The sequence below is a fragment of the Grus americana genome, chromosome 16 (assembly GCF_028858705.1).
Source record: "Grus americana isolate bGruAme1 chromosome 16, bGruAme1.mat, whole genome shotgun sequence".
NCBI lineage: Eukaryota > Metazoa > Chordata > Aves > Gruiformes > Gruidae > Grus > Grus americana.
Genome location: NC_072867.1, coordinates 14486337 through 14506406, shown reverse-complemented (window position 1 = coordinate 14506406; position 20070 = coordinate 14486337). Strand labels below are relative to the sequence as shown.

The following is a 20070-nucleotide window of genomic DNA, read 5'->3' as shown; positions in this document are numbered from 1 at the left end:
AAAACTGAAAGCACCAGAAAAGGGGGGAGAGGATAAGGAGGAACATATATACGAATGTGAAAGGAGATTAAATTCACAGTCTTAAGGGTATATTCGGTGTAATTCAAAAATTCCAAAAGGAGAGTCTGTTCATGTATCAGAACAGGAACACATTAATGCCAACCATAATATTTTCCCACTCTATACATCTAAGATGCTGCAATATGAATGTTAATACAATTAATGCATATTACAACTGAAGATATAAATAGAGCTGGCATAATCTGCCAGCACCATATCTTAAAAATATATGTGGGAAATGGAAATGGCAAACTGCTGGGTTAGCTCAGAAAGAGCAAAGCTTAGTTGAAAGGAGTGCAGAATATACGTTACAATCCTTCTTACCTTGTTTCTAGAAAAATAGAACATGTCCAAGTATAACAAAAAGAAAGAACTGAAAAGGTGTTGGAGCACAGATTAATCTGCCCTGAATTCACTGCTCCTCGGCTGTACCCTGGCCTTATGCATTGTAGCACAAAGCAACTCGCACCGTGCCAAGTTCAGTAGGAGGAGGTGTAGGAGGCAAGGCCTGTTTGAAGCTAAGAACAAACAGGAGGCCAAAGTCCAACATTACAATTTCAATGAGTATGAATGAAATGCCCGAAAATATGACACAAAGATGTTAAAAGTACTTATCTTTGTAATTCCTGAGTTCAAGCTAAAAGGGGTAATACAAAGAAAACAGCTGGGCTTTTCAGAAAATGCTTGGTCTGTGTCACTGAAATAATCTAAAGTGAGCCTGTTTAATCTGGACGGACCGTGAGGCCTTCAATGGCGAGTTATGAAACTACGTGCTCAGTAGCCTCTTTCTAGAGCCTCTTGATCCAGGGCTGCAGAAAGGTGGCGAGGCTGGGGGAGAAAAATGCTCAGGACCACATTTTCAAGTGCTATCTCTTTTGGACTTCTTTCCTTCAGGGGTCATCCTTTGAGATGACTCTTGGCTCCACCTTATTTTCAGGGTTCTGGTCATCTCCTAACTCAGCTGGGATTCTGGTGTGCACCAGTGCAAAGGCAGGAGGCCTGGAACCTCCCAATAAAATGTAGCCCTAAGAATTTACCCTAGAGCCTACATTTCCAAACCACCTGGGGTGACTCACAGAATAAAGTAAAGGCAGAAGCAAGCACTTCAGCTCATGGCATTTGTTCCTCTACACTAAGTAGGAGGCAACTGTGCCTCTACAAAAACAGCATACAAGAATTCAGCTGTACCACAGAAGATTTTGGGAAGTCACACGCTTTCTTATTTTTTTTAAAAGGTCTGTGAAAGAAAACAAAGGTTAAATGTCCAAGGTGAGTCACAGTGTGAGCTCAAGTTGTGCTACATACTCATTCCATCTTAAAACCAGTATAGTTGTTGACTGCTTTGGGATAAGTATCTCTAATTTTTCACCTGCAGCAGCTTGGAATGATGGCTCTGTCTTCCAGATCAAAGGAGCCAAAGTGCCAGTGAATGTATTGCTTGTAAGCAAGGTGACGCAGCTGGTTGTTGATATTGCCATCCATCAAGTCCAGAAAGGGGTCTTTGTAGAGAAGGGCTTTCTTCAGGGTGTGACTGGACAGCACCAGCTGCTGAAACCAATGGGTGGTTGTGATGCACTGCCTTTTTTTCCTTCAGCAGCAGAGCTGCTCTTGGTACTTCTGTCTTGGCTGGCATTTGCCACAGCAGCACCTCTTTTTGCAGTCTAGGGAAGAGGCCCCTTGTCTGAGAGGTTGCCCCAGCTTGTATTCTTCATTGTCATGGTTCTCGTTCTCACTGGTGCCCATCAGCTTGGATTCTTCATTATCGTGGTTCTCGTTGGTCTCACTGGTGCACACGGCTCGGATTCTTCGTTATCATCGTTCTCATTGGACTCACTGGTGCGCATCGGCTCGGATTCTTTGTTATCATGGTTCTCATTGGACTCACTTGTGCAGCAGCTGCCAGCATCACAGCATTTCACAGGGTGGCTCTGCAACTATTCCCAACATAAATTAAAGAAAACAGCATTTGCTGCTTCATCCAACTGCAGAAAGAATTTACAACAGTGATCCTCACCATTGGGTTTTTCATTTGACACAGCACAATAGGGATAATGATGATAGATCAGCAGATCTGGAGGAGGATTGTCTTTCTGTGTTGCCAACGCCCACCCTAGCGAACTCGAATCGACACCTCGCAAGTTGTTTCAACACCAACGCACTCCCCCTGGCACATACCCACCACAGGAAAGCAGCAATTTTTAGCTGACTCTAGAAAATACATCCGCTGGTCACGGGACCTATTCACTTGAAGTGGACAACAGGAATCTAGTTTTAGCCCCTCAGAATCTAATCGGGAAATAGGGGAGGTGGGGGGTGGCAGAAACCCAAATCAGTTTGGAATGACATTCCTCAGTTCTACTTTCTGAAAGGAGGATCCCAAAAGTTAAGTGTCTGTCTTTACGTTAACAACGACTTCCATCTCAGAATGACAGACAGGAGAGAGGAGAGGGGTATATGGCAGAAGTGCGGCTAAGGAAATAGCAAGCTTCCTTCTCCCTCCACAAGGAAAAAGAATTGCATTTACTGTGCCAATGACAGGGACATCAAACCGTATTCCATAGACATTGAAAAGGGTTCTCTGCTCCTTCCCATGTGGTAGCTAGTAGTACCTTGCATATTTACGAAGAGTAAATGAAGATCTGTGCAGCTTCCCTGGGGGATATAACGCCATGAGGCTGCAGAACACAAAAAGAGGCGTAGTTTCTTCTCCCTTTTTCCTCCAGCCCTTTCAGCCTTCTGAAATGAAGGTGATGAGGCCAGCTTGATGAACAGTATTTTGCCCAGCACCTGACCTGGCAGTCTAAACTAAGTTAATACCTATATAGAGATTTAGACAAATTAAAAATCCAACTAATGTCCAATCAGTGTTTTGCTGTCTCAATTCAAATTGGAACCTGAAGCTGCAGAAAGAAGTTCAATCACAGGTAAAGCAGATAGAAAACCCCAGCCAGGATATGTGAGGAGCTGGCAATGACAAGACTGCCCATGCTCTGAAGGCTTTAATATCATGTCATCCAAGACCAACTCTGAACTCCTGAGCACACTTCAGCATGCTGGATGTCAGCCATTTTCCATTCTTCGATCAGTAGAGAGTGGCAAGAATCTTGTGAGCCTTTACTAACTTCCAGTTTCTTATTCTGTCAAGAACATGGCCTTCCTGATGCACAGCTCACATCAGCTTATGGATCAATAAGCAGTCACAGAGCATGGAACAAAGAGATCTTTTAAATCTGACAAAGAAAAGCTGGCAGTACAGACAAAATCATTACATTAAACTGAAAGACATACTAAAACACACAATGGTACCAATATCCAACCTCTGATAACAACACCTATATGTCTTATGCCTCAGACATGCTGTCAGGACTTAAAAGTGCTGTATTGTTCTTGACTGGTTTACCTGAGTGATCTCTAAGTCCTGTTCTCCTTCATTTAGATAAATAATTTGAATGGCGATTTGCTTAGCTGAAGGGACAGAAGGTCACTTCCAGGGGTGGCAGATACTCACAGATCACTGTCATTGCTAATCAAAATTTGTTTTACAGTTGGTTGCCTGTTCGAGTACTGAAAGAGTAAACTGTTTAAGAGGATATGTCTGGTGTAAATGCCATCAGCTCAGCCCTCTGCTTTCTAGCATCTCCAGGTACTCCTTGAGATGATAGAGACATCTAAAGAAAAATAGGGTTTCCTTCTTTCTTTTTGGGTTCAGTCCCTGCTGCTCTGCTTTGCCATCTTGATGCTAACAAACCAGCCCAGAGCAAGCTTTTACTTGATTCCACTCACCAACTCCTGCACATCCTACTGCAAGCTAAGTTCGGCAGACTTTCAGAGTGCTTTTAATCAGAGTTCCCCAGATCATGCGATCATTTGCTTCCCATTCACCGCGATCTGATTTGTATTCTCTGAAAGCAGTGAGTCACTCAGAAAAACACATTGTAATGTGTTCTGCTTTCTTCTTGCTTGCACAGACATGAAATGCCCTTTTTCCTGTGCTGAATGGTTCCACAGTCTGTGGCCAAGACATGTTTTACTGCCCAGCTCTTAGCCTCTGAAGCCTACAGGTCAGTTAGGTTTTATTTGAAAGTTTTCCTAACTCTTTTCAGGATCAGAGGTTTTCTCTAGCCCTCAGGGTAGAGATTATTTCACATCTGCTCTGTTAAGAGCTTTCTTGATCACTGGCTGAAGCTTTGCTCCCTTGCACCTCAAGCAGTTCATTTCTTTTGGAAGGCTAAAGCCTGTTTCCATTTAAGTCTGTCACAATTCCCTCGGAACTGGGATGAAATCAATAGAGCTCCATGCAGACAGAGGTTATAAGCTGCTCAAAGTAGCTTTCCTAACTTCTAGGACCGCTAGACTGCAGGGGAAGCAGCATTCTATGTGCTCTTTTCCAAAATTTTCTCCTGCTATTGAACTTTGTAAGCTTTAGGACACTGGGCTGGATGGACCTCTGATATGATAATATTTTACATTCTTATGACATGTCACTGATGTCAAAAAAGTTTTCTCAAAATATATTAATTTTAGGATCATTTCTAGCTCCCCCCTCTACTCACTTGAGTAGTTCTACTGAAATCAGCAGCTCTGTTTATACAAGTTGGCATACACCAGCTCAGCAGTGTGGCAGGGTTTGTGCATGTTCTTCACCAAAACACCCATGCTTGTTTTAAATAGTATTAGGCTCAATCTATTCACTGCTCTTCAACTTTCACTGTCTTTGCTTTTTAAATTGCTGCACTGAACTACTCTGCTCCTCTTTTTTAATTTTGGAGACATTAGAGAATGACATTTCTTTGCCAATAAACCCCTTGATTAACAGATACAGAGTCAGGTCACCAGGATGTGGTCTGGCATCATGCACACTCTCCCAGCAGCCTATGTTCTCAGGCTAGGCTCACTTTCTGCAGCAGAGATTTCAACTGAACTGCAGCAAAATAATCTTGCTACAGACCGGTATTTTGATACTTAAAAGATAACAAATTTTGGGCAAACCCATTCTTGGCATTTTGACCCCAGCTGTTAATCTGACACCAAACGTCCTCAAAATGACTCCACTGCCTTCTTCCAAAAGCCTTCTCAGAAACTGCTTTGCCTACAAAAATGTAATCAACAGAAAGGTTGCTGGCCTCAGCCTCTTTTTCCTTGCAATGTCCTCCACCTTCTGTCTGCGGTTGCCAGGTCAGAGGGAACGCCTATCTGTTTGCACAGCTCCAGCACAACGCAGCTTTGGAATATGCTGGCAGCTCCTAGACAGTTACAGCACTCATGCTAGCATCACGAATGTATGCAAACCCATAATGTAATAACCATCATGCCGTAGTCAAAAAAAGTGATGTTACACAAGAGTTTTGACCTAGATCTGAGGGACAACTTTAGTTTTAAGCATGCTGATAAGCATTTGATAAATGCTTTGTGTAACTATTTAGAACTAGAGTCACATCAAGATTTTTTGTCAAAACTTCTCATAAATCTGCTATATGCACACAGAACCAAAAGCTCTAATTTGCTTTTGAATAAATCTTGATTCAGTGAACTGTGGGGTTACCCAGATGGAAGAAAAACACTTTGTTATTTTATTTGTGTTAATTGCCTTGGGAAACTCACAAGTTTAGGTAGTTTCAAGCCTCAATTGCCATATGGTGGAATCTGCCCAAACTATTCTCTGTGTTAGCTCCCAGAATACTTGTTGGAAATTTCTAGGCCTTTTGACACAGAAATAAAATCTCCTATAATACAAGCATGCTATATTATGTCATGAAAATTACCATGATGATACATCTATACAACTGCAGTAACTGCAGGCTAAGAACATGACTACAAGAATGAAGAAGGAGAATTAAACGTCTTGTCATTCTAAGACATCATTCCCCACACTTCATCCCGTCTTTGCTTCAACTCAGAAAAGATGCTACTTGCTTCATACAACATTTTTTACCTGAAGCGTAATCCAGGCTTTATTTATTGGTCATCAAGGCAGCAGAAACCATACTTTGGACTGCAGTCGTAAAACCAGCTGTCCAAGTTACAGTCCCAGTTAATCTCAATGGCAATGATTCCTCCCTAGAAATAGATGCAGTAAGCTTAGTGACTAGCGCTGTGATTGCTGCTAGAGTCAGCAGAGACTTGAGGGATGCCATTGGCAGGGACACATCTCTGTACACAGGCTCACTCATAAGCAATATTTGCCAATCAAGCAGTCTACTATGGAAGTGACTTAGCTATGTGAGCTAGAAGCCACCATTCATTCAGGCCTTTCCTACCTTCTATTTCTCTTCATCTTAATAGCACAAGTGTGGATGTATACTGTGATGGTTGTTTTGTCACTTCAAACTACGTATAGGCTCAAACCAATAGCCTGAGTGCAAGCCTGAGTTTTGTAAGCACCCAGTCCAAATGTTTCATCTTTAATGCACTGTGCCAGGCTGAGAATCAATATATGTGGCTCAGCTGATGACTCTGGGCAGGACACTTTGTCTCTACTTCTATTCTACCCATCTGTTAATATTGACTTTCTAGAGGTATGGCTGGATACTTCATTAAGGGCATTTGGCTGAATACCCTAAAGAACAGAGTGAAAATGTAATGGCAAAAATAAGTACTTTTTGACTCTGAATATAAGCTGCCATTTGTACCAGTCTGACTTCTGGATGATTCTCCCAGCAACATTATTTAGGACCTGCTGGAGTAGAATCAAAAGATGACCAGGAGTGACAGCTGTGTATAGGACCGATTTAAATGCACTGTGCTTTGTAAAAGGGCCTCTACATACTACAGTACTAACCGAATAATATCAACTCCGTCAACGTGGGTCCCATTCTGTGAGATGTTAAGCACATCTCATTCTTGAAAGTTGGGGTTACTTTGCTTCTCACACAATCAGTTTCTAAACCTAGAACAAATTCATTATATGGCAGGCAGCAAAACATGCATGAAGAGAATCAAGAAAATGTTTTAACACTGAGCATAAGAAAAAAGTGATATCACAGACCTTTACTGCCACCTCAGAAAAATTCTCTTTTGCTTCCTGAAGGATATCTCCCAGACAGAAAATTGGACAGAGCGGGGAAGTATCTTGTATGTGCAGAAACTATTTAAATTTGGTGGAATATTTAGTCTGTGAAGCACACACACAATTGTTTAAATTTAAAACCAAGCTGGAGCAGCTACAGATACGGGTAAGGGACTTACTAGAATCTGTGTTAAATGTGCTTAGCTTTTAAGTATATGAGCTTTTGGGTTTGTAGCTACCAGATCTATATATCCCTAACTGGGATCTGGGAATCAAGATGAATTCTCTACTCTTTGGATACTATCACCAGAAAAATTTTACCTGTGTAAACTAAACACTTTCACCTTGTAATTTGAATCACCCGTCTGTTGTGCTAGATTTTAGTGATTTTACCCTAACATAAACCAGTACATCTGAATGAACAATTCTGTTGTCCAGTGCATGAGAGAAATAGTTATGCAGGGAGGCTCTGTTCCCAAGCTCTCCTTATTTCTCTTGGTTCCTTAAGGATTAATAGGGCTAAGGAATTCTAGAAACTTGATGTTTGTCACTCAGGCAGATACAGCCCTGAATGCATAGCCTTTCTGAGTAAAGAAGGTGCCAATTTATACAATCTTTCTTCCAGAGCACAACTGCTCACTCTTCAGAAAGCGTTGAGGAATGTTTGCACTTACATGGGGTAATTAAATTTTGGGAAGTGAATGTTGTTCTTTATTAGCACAGTGAAGTCTTCAGAACTCCTCAGAACAGCAGGCCTAAAAAAGAAACATCAAATTAACTAACTTCTTTTACTTAAATACATCAGTTAATGTTACGTTACTTCACTATTACCTGGAAAGCTGTCAGTAGGAGGAATATGTTGCTAAGAATAACAGATTGAAATGCAGGGAGTTAGGTGGCTCAGGGGATCAAGAAAGATATAGGTGGTTTTCTTAGCTTTAGGTATAAATTGTTCTCTATTGCACTTGTTTGTGTGGGCCAAGCCTAACTGGAGTCTCTACCTGCAGCTGAAATATGATCTCAGGAGACTTGTCATATAAATCTTGATATAGAATAGTAGTAAGAAATTACACCATTTGACAGCTGATGATTTCTGTACAATGAATTGGCAGTTTCATTGCTGGTCCCCACATACAGGTGGCCATTTACACCAGAGCTACACAACTAGTAAGAGCAGAAGAATGAGCCATGCACTCGATCCTAGAAGATGTCTCTGGAAGTCAGGTGTCAATCACATCACCAAAGGTTGTCCTGCCTTCTGAGCAGACACCGGTTTGAGGACCTTCCCTGCAGCGGGCTGTGTCACTAAATATGTAGGTAGAATGCAAACACAATGGACAAAGCAGGCTGCCAGTCTGACCCATCCTCAAAAGTGATTTCTCTGAAGCTCATGTGGCAGGAAAGAAGGAACTTTCCTGCAAGTTGTCAGCTGGGTAACCTTGGTCTAGACAGTGTGAGACAACCTCTGCTACACTCCAGGACTTGCCAGGGCTATAAGAAAGTAAGAGATACAATTTTTAGCATTGTTTGTCTAGCACAGGGACTGTGCTGACCTGGAATATTGGCACTGCTCCATTTTAAGAATGAGCCAGGAATATTTTTATTTCCATCAAGACTGCCATTCCAAGGGGGAAACCCAGTCTCCAAAGCAGTCATCCACATAAAGGACAGTGCTTCTAAGCCGGGAATATTTTCCCTATCATTGTATTTTGAGCAATGCCTCTGCATCAGAGATCTGTGATGACAAGAAGCACATTAGCTGGATGACATACAGCTTCTCATGAGTGTCTTCTAAACCAAGTCAACGAATGACACTTGACTGCAAACCAAATTAACATTTGTGATGCTACCTGGACATGAAAGTCACTGATGAGTTTCAGTGTATAATAGTCAAGTCATTAATAATGTATGTTAATTTTTAAAGAACTAAAAATGAATGAACCTATAATGTGAAACTGTTCATAATTCATCCACTGGGAAGTATCTGGAATCTGATTCAAAGCTCTTCTGAATAAGGTGTTGTAAACATCTGTCCTTCAGCCAGCTAACCTGACAACTGTGCCCTGCCTCAGGCAGAAATGAACAATCAAAAATAAAAGAATCTTCTTGCCAACATCCAATGGCTTTGTTCAGCTCCTGCCATAGCTAACGGGAAGGAAAAGGAGGCCTCCTGTATAGTTCACAAAACTTACCTTTCAAAGGAATATGGACAATAAAGACAATCATGGGTGTAACCAACGCCCAACATTGCTACCTCACTATCTCAACCAGATGGCAAAGCTTCCTGGGCTCTGACCTTGGTCTTATGTTTCTGGTAGAAAATAAACACTCAGCTTTTCTTTTAGCGATTCCTCATTTTTTTCTGTGCCAATGGAACTTGTGAAGGAACTTTATACATCAGAGGTTTGGATCAAACCTCTCATCCATTATTTTTGGTCCCTGGGAGTGACCGACTCCTGGCACTTTAGAGAAAGGTTAGGAAACAAGACAGAATGTGTCAACTGTGCGATGTAATTAAAAGCAAAATTCCCTCTGTAACATACGCATCAGTGAGCCTACGCAGTGTGACATTTAAAAATGACTGGCAGTCACTGAAACTTTATAAAAAACCCCTAGGATTTCATTAACTCAGGAAGCTCATGCATATCTTTCCCGGATGCTGTATGAACAATTACAGCCTTCCTGTTGTTGGACAAAGCCTTTTTCAGATCACGACTTGGTCCACAGGAGAAGGGAATGGAAAATCCTTTAAAGAGCTGAAAAAACCTCAGCATAAGGAGCTGTAGGAGGCATTGTGGGCTCTGGAGGGGACCTGGCAGTGGAAAAACTGCTCAGTCTCTGCAGAAAACCCCAGATTAGGGAAAAGATGGGGTGTATACATAGAGTCATGCTGGTATCTTTTAAAAGCAATGAGTTAATAAAAGTGATAATTGACCTAGTTTCTCACACATATATTTCAAAGCTGGTTGAGAGAAGCTAAAATTGATTATCCTTTGCTCTCTTAATTTCCATCATTTCAGTTGAAATAAAATATTTTCTAAAGATTTTGCCTGATATAGAACTAGAACATTTTCATCTTGGAACACTGTACAGTCATGGGGTTACAAAAAAAGATGGCTACGAGGCCCCTCCATCCTACTCTCTAGGTCACAGCAGCATTGTTCCATGGAGTCTTTTTCCTAGAGTATTCTTCAGCTCACTATTACAGATTGCCAGCATTGAGGTTTTCATCATCTACCTAGAGAGGATGGAGAGGCTGATCTTCTGTTTGAGGTGGATCCCCAAACACTAGCCTGCAGCACAATGTATAGACAACTGATCTACCTCGAGATGGAAGCAACCTCACTGTGATAAACGAATCCACAAAGAACTTCTACACCCTAGAGCCCTAAGCCTTGCAGAAGAAAACCCCAAGTTAGGAAACTTTTTATTTCTGTCACTGATTAAACCTATCTTACATTGATGCATTTTCCTTGACATTTGAATTAATGAGCCAAATGCCTCTAGTGAATTCAAGATGAGCCTGTGACATCTAAAACTGTTTCTATGGCAGCTGCATGATGATACAAATTGGAGGCTATGACTTCACTGCAGAATCATACAGCAGGACAGATTGTTAGAAGTTATTTAGATATAATAATGAGTGTTAACAGTATGGCTATGAAGGAAATAGCTAGTTTACGTACAGGAGATCTATATGTGCCTAGGCAAAGGGATTATCCTAAAATTTCATTACTTTGTCAAAGTAAATCCTTCTTTTGACATAAAAAAAAATGCAGATATATCTTTCACTTACTCAGGGGGAGCTTTCCATGGGTTTCACAGGGCACCATGCCCTGACCTCACAGGTTTTAACAGTTGCATTATAATTCACACATCCTCCTGTTTGAATTTCTGTAAAGAAATAAGCTCTTACTCAGCAAAGACAAGAGTTTTTCACCAATTAGAGACACTTTCAACATGTCAGTGGATTCCTCCTCAAATGTAAGATAGGGAGCTTGACATTTCAGATTGCTGCAGCTGTCTATAGGAGGAAGCTGTAGGAAGAACTACCCAAACCATGGCCCTGCCACACCTCATCAATCCTTATTTAGTCATTTACTTGGGTCAACAGTGCTTGTCATTGTTTGGACTGAGGGTGAAGTAATTTCCTTCACAGTTTTATATGAAGTTACATATCTGAATCTTGGGATGAATCAAGAAGCCAGCTGTTTCAGTCAGAAGTTTAATTAAACAACACGAGCAAATAAAACAAGGATATAAAGGCGGGCAGAAAACCTTAATTCTTTCTGCTCTCCTGAAAACTCAGCATTTTCTGTGAGTGTTTAGTCTTTATCAGGGAAAGTGATAATCCAGCCAGCAGCCCAAATTCAGGAAAAATCAGCACCACAAAGAACTCACATGGCTGATGAAAACAGTATGATGCCTTCTGGACAACTGGTCCCAAATAAAGGACACAAGTCCCTTGACTTATTCTGAGAACTACCTAACCATCATAGGGGCGTTACAGATCCTTCAAACAGATCCTGCAGTCACTCTGCTTGCAAAACAGCCATGGACTTCAATGGGAGTGACTGTGACATCGGCCCTCATTCACACCAGTCTGTCCTCTTCTTCACATCTCCCCTTCCTCTGCTCCCTCTCACTGTTTCTCCTTTTAGTAAGGGCACACGCAAGCTGATAAGAATTCAGTTTTGTAATTAATATTGCAGTAGAAGATAGCACCCACAAAAAATATTTCAATCTGAAAATGCAGTTTACATACTATGACTGTGGATGACACTCCCTTTTTCACAGGATTTGTCTGAAGAGCAGATGGCTTTGGAGAAGGGATACTGGGAAAAAATTACATAAAAGAGCAATATCAATATCTACCTCTCCACATCTATGTAAAAAGTCTTACTCAGCTTCAATATAAAAGTATCAATTAGTAAGACAAAATAACAACGCAGAGCAGGTATAACCCTTACTAATTATTTGGCTTATAGGAGATAAAGGTGCAGCTACCTGCAAAACCACAAAAAAGCCCTTTCCTTGCTTACAATAACATTTCCCCATTTTTCACACTCCCTCCTATACTGTTAAGCACAATAAATTTAATACTGGACTATTTAATTCTTTGTTTACTAACGTTCCCATATGCTTTTGCCAGTGGAAGTCAACTTGTATTTGGGAACTACTCTGCAAGGCCCCGCTTCTAGGCCAGCCAAATGAAGAGGAGAGCTGCAGCTGATGACCAGGTTTAACCTACAGAAAGGAAGGAAGGGGACACATAGGAATGAGCAACAGTAATAGAAAGAGCATCATATTAGCAGAGAAGCTGATAGCAGTTCTGTAGCTGCACCATTCCTTCAGGTTTTCCTCCAGAACAGCAACAATGCCAGAGAAGCTGGACAGCAATCACTGGCGTGAATGTCATCACCTCCTGAAAGTGATGCAGAGAAGTTTGGCTGCAAGATCATTGGTGCGAGGCAAAGTCGGAACAGCCAGCTGATTCCCCGAGAAAGAAAAGGAGCAATTAAACTAGATCTCGCATGTTAGCTGCTGAGATACAGACATAAAGAGCAACAGTATTTGCTTGTACTGGACTGCTCCAAGGACAGTCCGCTCTTTTACATCAACATGCATTCGATACATCCCACGTATAAATCACAAAACATATTTACCTCAGGGCACCTCTGATCAAGCTGATTCTGTCCTAATGATGTTGGTCATCACAAAAAAAGAGTTTACCGCCTACATGGAGGAAAGAATATGAATCTGACTGAAATTTCACATACTTGATTCAGACCTCAGTCATTCCAGAACATCACCTGGAAGGACAAGAAGGCTGTTCCTGCCCTACCTCCCCCGACAGACATTCAGATTAATTCTTCTTGCACACACAGGAAAAGCTAGGGACATCATCAGGGCAGGAAAGAGCAGCAAGAGGCAAGGCGGCACTGATTTTTTTGTAAACTGGCATTACAACCAAGAAAGATACACTACCATTAATTGGTAATAACACTACTGTGTTTAGTACAGCTATACTGGAGTGAATCTGTTCCTAGGTTTGCCACTACCAAAATACTAAATTGATTATGTAAAAAATGTGTAACAAATAGCACCACAGAAATTTCATAAAAGATGATATTTTTTCCCCCTTATATTAAGGGAGGAAGGGAAGCTTTGGCTTTAAACACTGCTATCTCCAATGTAAAGTAATTGCATTGAATGGTAGGATAGAGACATGTCAGAAGAGCAACCAGATGTATCAACAGAAGTTGAATACTGGACTGACATTAAATTAAGACTTACCTGCATTGGTGTAGTGTATTCTGCTGTATCCCAGATCCTGTTGTTTGTGTAAGCCACTCCCTACATGCTAGTGCATACTGAGCTGTTAACTTCATCTGTCTCCTGATAGAATCTGTAAGCGACGACTATACAACTGGCCAGATAAAACAGAAAGGCCAAATAAGTCCATAAGAATCAAATGGGTCAGCTTCTTCTTATCATTCGTGGACAACATGCACTGCAAGAAAAAAGTCAGATGGACATTTTCAAGCAATTGAGAGCCTTTTTATGTGAGACACAGGTCTGACAAAAATCTGCCTTGGTTTCAGTTTTGCAACTTCTGGCTTTGCCAGAAATGAACTCATATGTGCAAGAACAGATTTTCTATTTTCCCATCCTAAATGATACTGACGACATGAGGTGACATCCTGGCCCTTCAGATGCCATTTGTGAAACAGCAATTAACTGCAACAGGGCTTGATGTCATCCAAAAACTTTCACCCATGCTGCGTTGCTGTATACCTAGACTTTGACTTTTTCTGTCACAAATGGTACTGCCCTCTCTACATTATTTTTTTAAGAGAGCTTAAAAGACTTAGTCCTTAACTTCCCAAAGCAACTATTTTTGTGCCTCATGCTGATTGCTTCAAAAACCTTGGCCTAATGTTTTCACTTTCTCATGAATTGAATGTGTGATTAAAAGGAGGAAGGACACCTCAGTTTTTAAGCTGACAGGAAAGCCATCTAGCTCATCTAACTCATAAAAGCACCGTCAACTTTGAAAAACTATTGTATGTTCAGAAGATACTTTCCACGCTACGTAAAAGTGATATAAAAGGTTTGCTTTGAAAAACAAGCCACAAGAGCTAGCACCATTTCAGTTTAACAAGACTGTTTGGGGGGGGTGGTGGTGGTAAAAAAGTATCTGAAGAACAGGAATACAAAGCAACTGATCAATGTTCCTTTATTTATATCGTCTATTATAATAGCATTTCAGCCTTTTCCTTCTGGAGAACAGTGCTTTGGGATAACCCTGTTGTTGGAAACTGGCAGTGGGAGCCCAGGGTCTGAGCAGCAGTAGGTGGGTATAGTACCTTAGTAAGGCAACTTGAATTTCCTGCAGACTTTATTCTTTGTGAGATTGGGATCAGTGTGCTCAATGTCCTGGCCTGCTGCCCTCCCATGAGAATGAAACCAACTTTATGAACTTCGGCAGACTTTGTTCGGCAAATACTTATCACTGAGAACAGCCCCAGTTTGGCAGCAAAGAGGAAAATCTGCCCTTTAGAGGCAATTAATTATTGCATATTCCTAAAACATCTTATTGTTCTTAAAATCTGCTGCACGGGGTGACTTGCCATTTCATCTGACCCTGAATAGGAGACTCTACAGAGCAGACTCTAATCTCAGAAACACTCATGTAAATCTGAGATTATTCGGTGGAGTTATTTTGGATTTTTCAGACAAGAAACAAAACCGGACAGCATGGCAAGAAAAGAAACTCCAAATGTTTTTTAGAGGAAGCTTAGTTAACTCAATCCAAGCAACCTCACCTTGTTAGATAACATCCTATGCCACGCTCTCACCACAAAGTTCCCACAACCACATCCATCTTCCAAGAATGGTCTAACACCAGATCAATGATCTCGTTTCCTGCCACAAAACTCAAAACGCTGAAAGCCAAGTTGCAACCAGACAACCCCCAATACAAGAAGCATTTGTTCACATACAACACAGCATCCCATCACCATGCACTTACCAAACAGACCGAGCAAGTTATATAAAGGAAATATTTCACACAGCCACACATAACACTCCGAAGGCATACATATTTCGGAGAGTTGTACTGAGTCAGGCACTCCAGCCAGACACGTACACCCATTGCTAACACTTCCTGTGAGGCTTTTGAAATCTGCAGCTGCCTGGTGCTGTCTTCTTCCACCCCTGCATCCTTTCTGGGCCACCCCGCTTAAAGGCAGTTGATGGAATGAAGAACTGCCTAAAGAGCCACATCTTTTGGTTTGTTCACAGAAAAAGCACCAAATTTCACCCTGGGGCTCCAGAGTTGATTGCTAAGCACTGTTCTTGTCACCTTCTGTTGATGGCACCACCTCCCCTCAGTACTACCAGTCTTTACCAGTCTAATGTTTTTCTTCCAATCCTTTAGTATTTTAAATCACGTAGGATGCTACCTATGGCTGTAGTCATAGCAAAACATTCAGAACCAGACAGGCTTCTTGGCTGTATCATCTTAAATGCTTTAGCCCACAGGAACAAGTTGCATTCTGCACAAACAGGCTTCATTTTTTTGAGACATCAGTAATCACTCCTTGGGCTTTTGCTGACCACAGTCCATACTGCCATGGTTGGTATTAGTGACACTTCAGCAAGCAAAATCCTGCTACATAATAACAATGGAAAAGGTTCAAGTGGGAATCAGAAACAGACCTGGGATGCATTTAGATGCTAGAATAGCCACAAAGAAATTGATTTTTAATATAACACAGTTAGATCTATGTGTACATACACATAACAATATTTATAATACAAGAGACAAACAGGAGGGCTCAGATTGCATAAGGGAAGCAGAAGTAAGTGTTGTCTTCTCTTCCTAAATGCTCTTGTTTTCACATTAACATCTTCCATCTGTTTGGGATCTGACCTCAGCAGTTCAGCCGGACGTATTCATCTTCTTGCCCATGATGTTCCCATATAAGGTGATCTCTCTTCGCCCATGGAGCACGATTTTGATTTGCTCAGGTTTCGTTCCACTCTGATTTGCTGGCCTCTATGGTTGAGCTCTCTCACAGTTCTGCAAGGCAGTCATCCACATGGCAGTAGCTATAAAGAGATGAGAAAGTCAGGAGGGAGTAACAAAGCCGTGCCTGCAGATCTAGAGCTCTGGATAGTTTATTTGCAGGTTTCATTCTCTTTCTTCTGCATGTTGCCTCTGCATGATGCTTTTTCAACAAGCAGCTTCCACAAGTCTTTCCCAAGCAATATAAAACATAAGCCCTATCCAGAGAACTGGATGGAATTATAGGGCTGAATTGTTATAATAACTCTCATGTCATTAGGAAACTTTGCTTGAAATATTCTAACCTTCTCCATGCAAACTAACTTGGGAATTTGGAAAACACCCCCAGAATTATACAACAAATATATGTGAACACTGGCCTTCGATTCTGTAAGACTTGATTCAGATACCACATCACCCCAACTAAGATAAGTTAAGCGTCAAATTTCTCAGCTGCTTCCTGTAATATTCAGGCTGCACTGAAAGCTATCATCTCTTTTATGTCTGTGAAGATTCTGTTGTGATACAGAGGTCAAGACACTGAGCTAAGCCTTAATTTTTTTTAAGCACTTGAGTTTGAAAATTCAGACACCGCTACAGAGTGTAAATATCAAGCAGCAGGCGGGCAGCCTGAGGTAGCAGTACAGCTACTTTGGGCTGCACGTACATATAGCACAAAACCGTTAGAAGAAAGCATCATGAAAACATACAACTTTAAGGATGACACAGGACCCCCTATGCTTTCCCCAAGTTGAGAAGTTCCATAGAACTGGGCTCTGATGCATGATTTTGCTCCCGCCTTCAATCGAGCTGTCTGATGGCCAGCAAGCTGCAGCTCAGCCAGTCCAGTTCTAATGACGTCTGGTCATGGAGGTCTCCTTCCCCACGAGTCAGAACAATCAGACTTCATGGCTTTCCACCACAACAGAGTGAAACAATCTCACCATCTTTTTTTTCTTCTTATCTTGGCATTTTCTAAAGTTTTCAGACATCCTTCCTCTTCTTTATCTGTTTTCTCTTTAACGTTACAGAGACATGAGAACAGGGGAACAGTCCTTTGCTTCTTGGAAGACGTAGGGACTGAAATAGTCTGACGTAAAGGAGAATCTCAGAGCAGCACTCTCCCACTGTATCCAGCAGAGATCCCTCTCCATACTCATCACTGTGGGCACAATTGCGCTCTCCTCTGCACCGAGATCTGAGGAAACGATGTGTATTGGTATTTACAGAAGCAGTGTTTCTCTAGCATTAAGTGGTGGACTCACATCCACCACTTCCTATTATCTATTAATGCAGTCTACAGGGAGCAGACCTGGCCCCCAGCGCCTCCACATGAAATACCATTTTCATTTGCTCTCTCTGTGTATTCTATATGCTCAAAATACTCATCAGAAGAAAAGTGTAATTGATACCAGGAAAGCATGTCAAGGGAAAGTAGATCTCTTCTGGGAACTTGTAGGTAAATACGATTCCTAAAGGTCAGTAGACAGATTGAAAGCACAAAGGAAACATGATCTGGTTTTAAAGTTCAAATCCAGGAGTCAGGAGACTTGGATTATGTTCCTGGCTCTACCACAGCTTTCCTGCACAATCACAAGCAACCCATCCATCCTCTCAGTAACTTAGCTTAGCCAGTTAAAAGCTAGGACACCAATGCAGTGTCACTTTTCAGGCTTCCTGCGAAGACCAGTAAATAAGTATTTTATGAAGTGTTTTCTGTTCCTCAGAAAGAAAAAAGGAGTTAACCTAAGACAGACGCAGTGCTTAGAATTGCAAAGTATTACATTTATGATTGCTATTTACTGAGTCAAATTCTGCAGTAATTTACAACCTGTGCATTTCAATTGGCACCAATTTAATATGACTCACTGCATATTTTAAACCATCATCTGTGGACTCACATGGGATTCTGAGACTACCCAAGAAGTTAATTGCAATAGCAGAGGCTCCAAAATCCACCTATTTAAGGTCCAAGCATGGGTTTTGAAGGATATGCAACAAAAAACTTGCAGATCGAGAGATACCCATTTCATGAACAAGTTTCACTTTAATATATAGTCTATTTTTGATTGTTTGGCATTTTTGAAGCTCATGTCCTCGTTGCAGATTTTGCATAGCTAGCATTACATATTTATTGCTACTTTGAGGCACACTGACAACTGATCTTCAACCCTAAGGACATGAATTTGCCATTTGGCCCTAACGAAGCCTGGGCACAGGACTGGCATTCCTGTTTCACAAGGAACCTCTGTGCATTTTTCCATTTCAAAGAAATGAAGTAACCATTCACCTGATATGTACATCAGCCACACTCGACATCTCTTTATGCTGTCAGAGACTGCCAGGAATCTTAATTGGGTAACTGCATCAATCTGTTTGTACATCTCCTACACATGCGACAACAGCCTCCCTCTTAAGAAACCACAAAGCTAAGTATACACTTTATAGGGTGAATCTCAAACCTATTTCTGCCATTCCTTGCATCAAGGGCACTTGTGCTATGAAGAAGCCCCACGAGAGACTTGGCCTATGGCGTGTACGCCCCAGCATCACCTCCAGCAACCACAGCCATGCTTCCCACACAGCAAAGCAACATCAACCCTACCCCACTGCTAAACCCATCTGATGTCTAGTGATGGTGCTGCACCTACCCCTGCTGCCTCACACCATGGTACCGGGAAGGGCCTGCTGCTGTGGCACCACCACCACCAACTGCTCTCTGGGGATAAAAATCCCAATTCCTGCCCAGTTTGAGGCGGGAAGGGAGGAGACTGAGTTTCCCAGAGCCTCACCAGGTGAAGGGCTGCCCGGGGCAGGCCGCGACACCGCCGGGAGGCCTCCCGATGCGGCCTGCTCCACGTTGCCTCCCCTCAGGCCGCAGCTGGCTGCGAGGGCAGCGAAACAAGCGAGGAGAGGGCAGCGATTCACCCTCCACCGAACAGGAGAACCGAACCAAACCCACCCCGCCAGGACAGCCGCTCCTCTCCACAGACGACCCCCACCCCCGCCGCCGCCGCTCTGCGCATGCGCGGACGCCCCCTCTCGGACCCGTTTCTAGCCGCTTCGGCGCGTTGGCAGAAGCGCGCGGTAGCGTCGGAAGTGACGCCATTGCCCTAGCCTGGCAACCGTTACCAGGGTAACCAGGGAGGCGCGCGCGCGCGCGGGAGGGCCGGGGCGGCCCGCGCGGGGGGCGAAGGCCGAGGCCGAGCAGTCGCCTCAGGGCGCTGCCGTTGGAGCGGGGGCGGCCCCCGGCGGACCCGGCTGGCGGTAGGGGCCCGGCCGCCTCCCCCCGCAGTCTCTGTGAGGGGCCGGACCTTCCTTCGTAGGCCACGGGGCGCCCCTCGGGGCTGAGGGGGCGGCTGGGCCGGGCTGGGCCCCGCCGAGCCCAGTGCCAGCTTACCGCCCCCAGGCTGCCGTAGGCCTCGCTGAGGTGTTGCCTTCACCCAGCCTCCCGGCAGCCCCCCAGCTCCCTCTGCTCGCCGAGGCCTCCTGACATCTCTTCTGTCTTTTCTGCAGAGGTTTTTCCAGGATACGATTATGGGTGATCAAATCCAGTTCATTGTTGAGAAGCTCAATCAGGAGCCCTTCAGGAAGAACTACAATTTAATCACGTTTGACTCTTTAGAGTCAATGCAGCTGTTGCAGCTGCTCAATGATGTTCTGGGGGAGATTGACCCAAAGGTAAGGAAGGCAATCAGAGGTGCTCAGACCTGCGTAATTGCAAACATCTTAAATGGGCTTGACAGAGAAATTTGCCTTTATTTAGGTCTGGCTCTGTTTAATCTTGTGGCATGTTTGGTTTACCAAAATAGCTTGTATGAATCTTCCTGGAAATAAATGAGCCTGGCAAGAATCCTTTCTGTCTATACATCTATGTGTTTTTGGCAAACCAGCAAATGTTTCTTGGGCCAGGGATACTGGATCCCTCTCC

The 20070-nt window shown here is 42.8% G+C and overlaps 2 protein-coding genes across 3 annotated transcripts in view; one reads left to right on the top strand and one right to left on the bottom strand.

Annotated features, from left to right (window-relative positions):
- Nucleotides 1-902: 902 nt before the first annotated feature.
- On the bottom strand, nt 903-14954 carry LOC129213854 (P2X purinoceptor 7-like). The gene is given in 13 exon segments (XM_054844607.1): nt 903-1864; nt 1946-1956; nt 2585-2699; nt 5984-6117; nt 7046-7128; nt 7131-7171; nt 7741-7821; nt 10864-10960; nt 11832-11901; nt 12733-12760; nt 12762-12802; nt 13364-13496; nt 14929-14954. Coding segments are annotated over 13 exon segments (1359 nt in total). The 3' UTR covers nt 903-1365.
- Nucleotides 14955-19296: 4342 nt separating this feature from the next.
- Nucleotides 19297-20070, top strand: part of IFT81 (intraflagellar transport 81) — a 43149-nt gene continuing 42375 nt past the window's right edge. Inside the window, exons 1-2 of one of the 2 annotated variants that reach the window (XM_054844234.1) lie at nt 19297-19439; nt 19656-19820. In XM_054844234.1, the coding sequence (XP_054700209.1) occupies nt 19677-19820 (144 nt within the window). In that variant the 5' untranslated portion in view covers nt 19297-19439; nt 19656-19676. The remainder of the gene's footprint in view (nt 19440-19655; nt 19821-20070) is intronic. The other variant, XM_054844235.1, reaches the window with a different exon arrangement.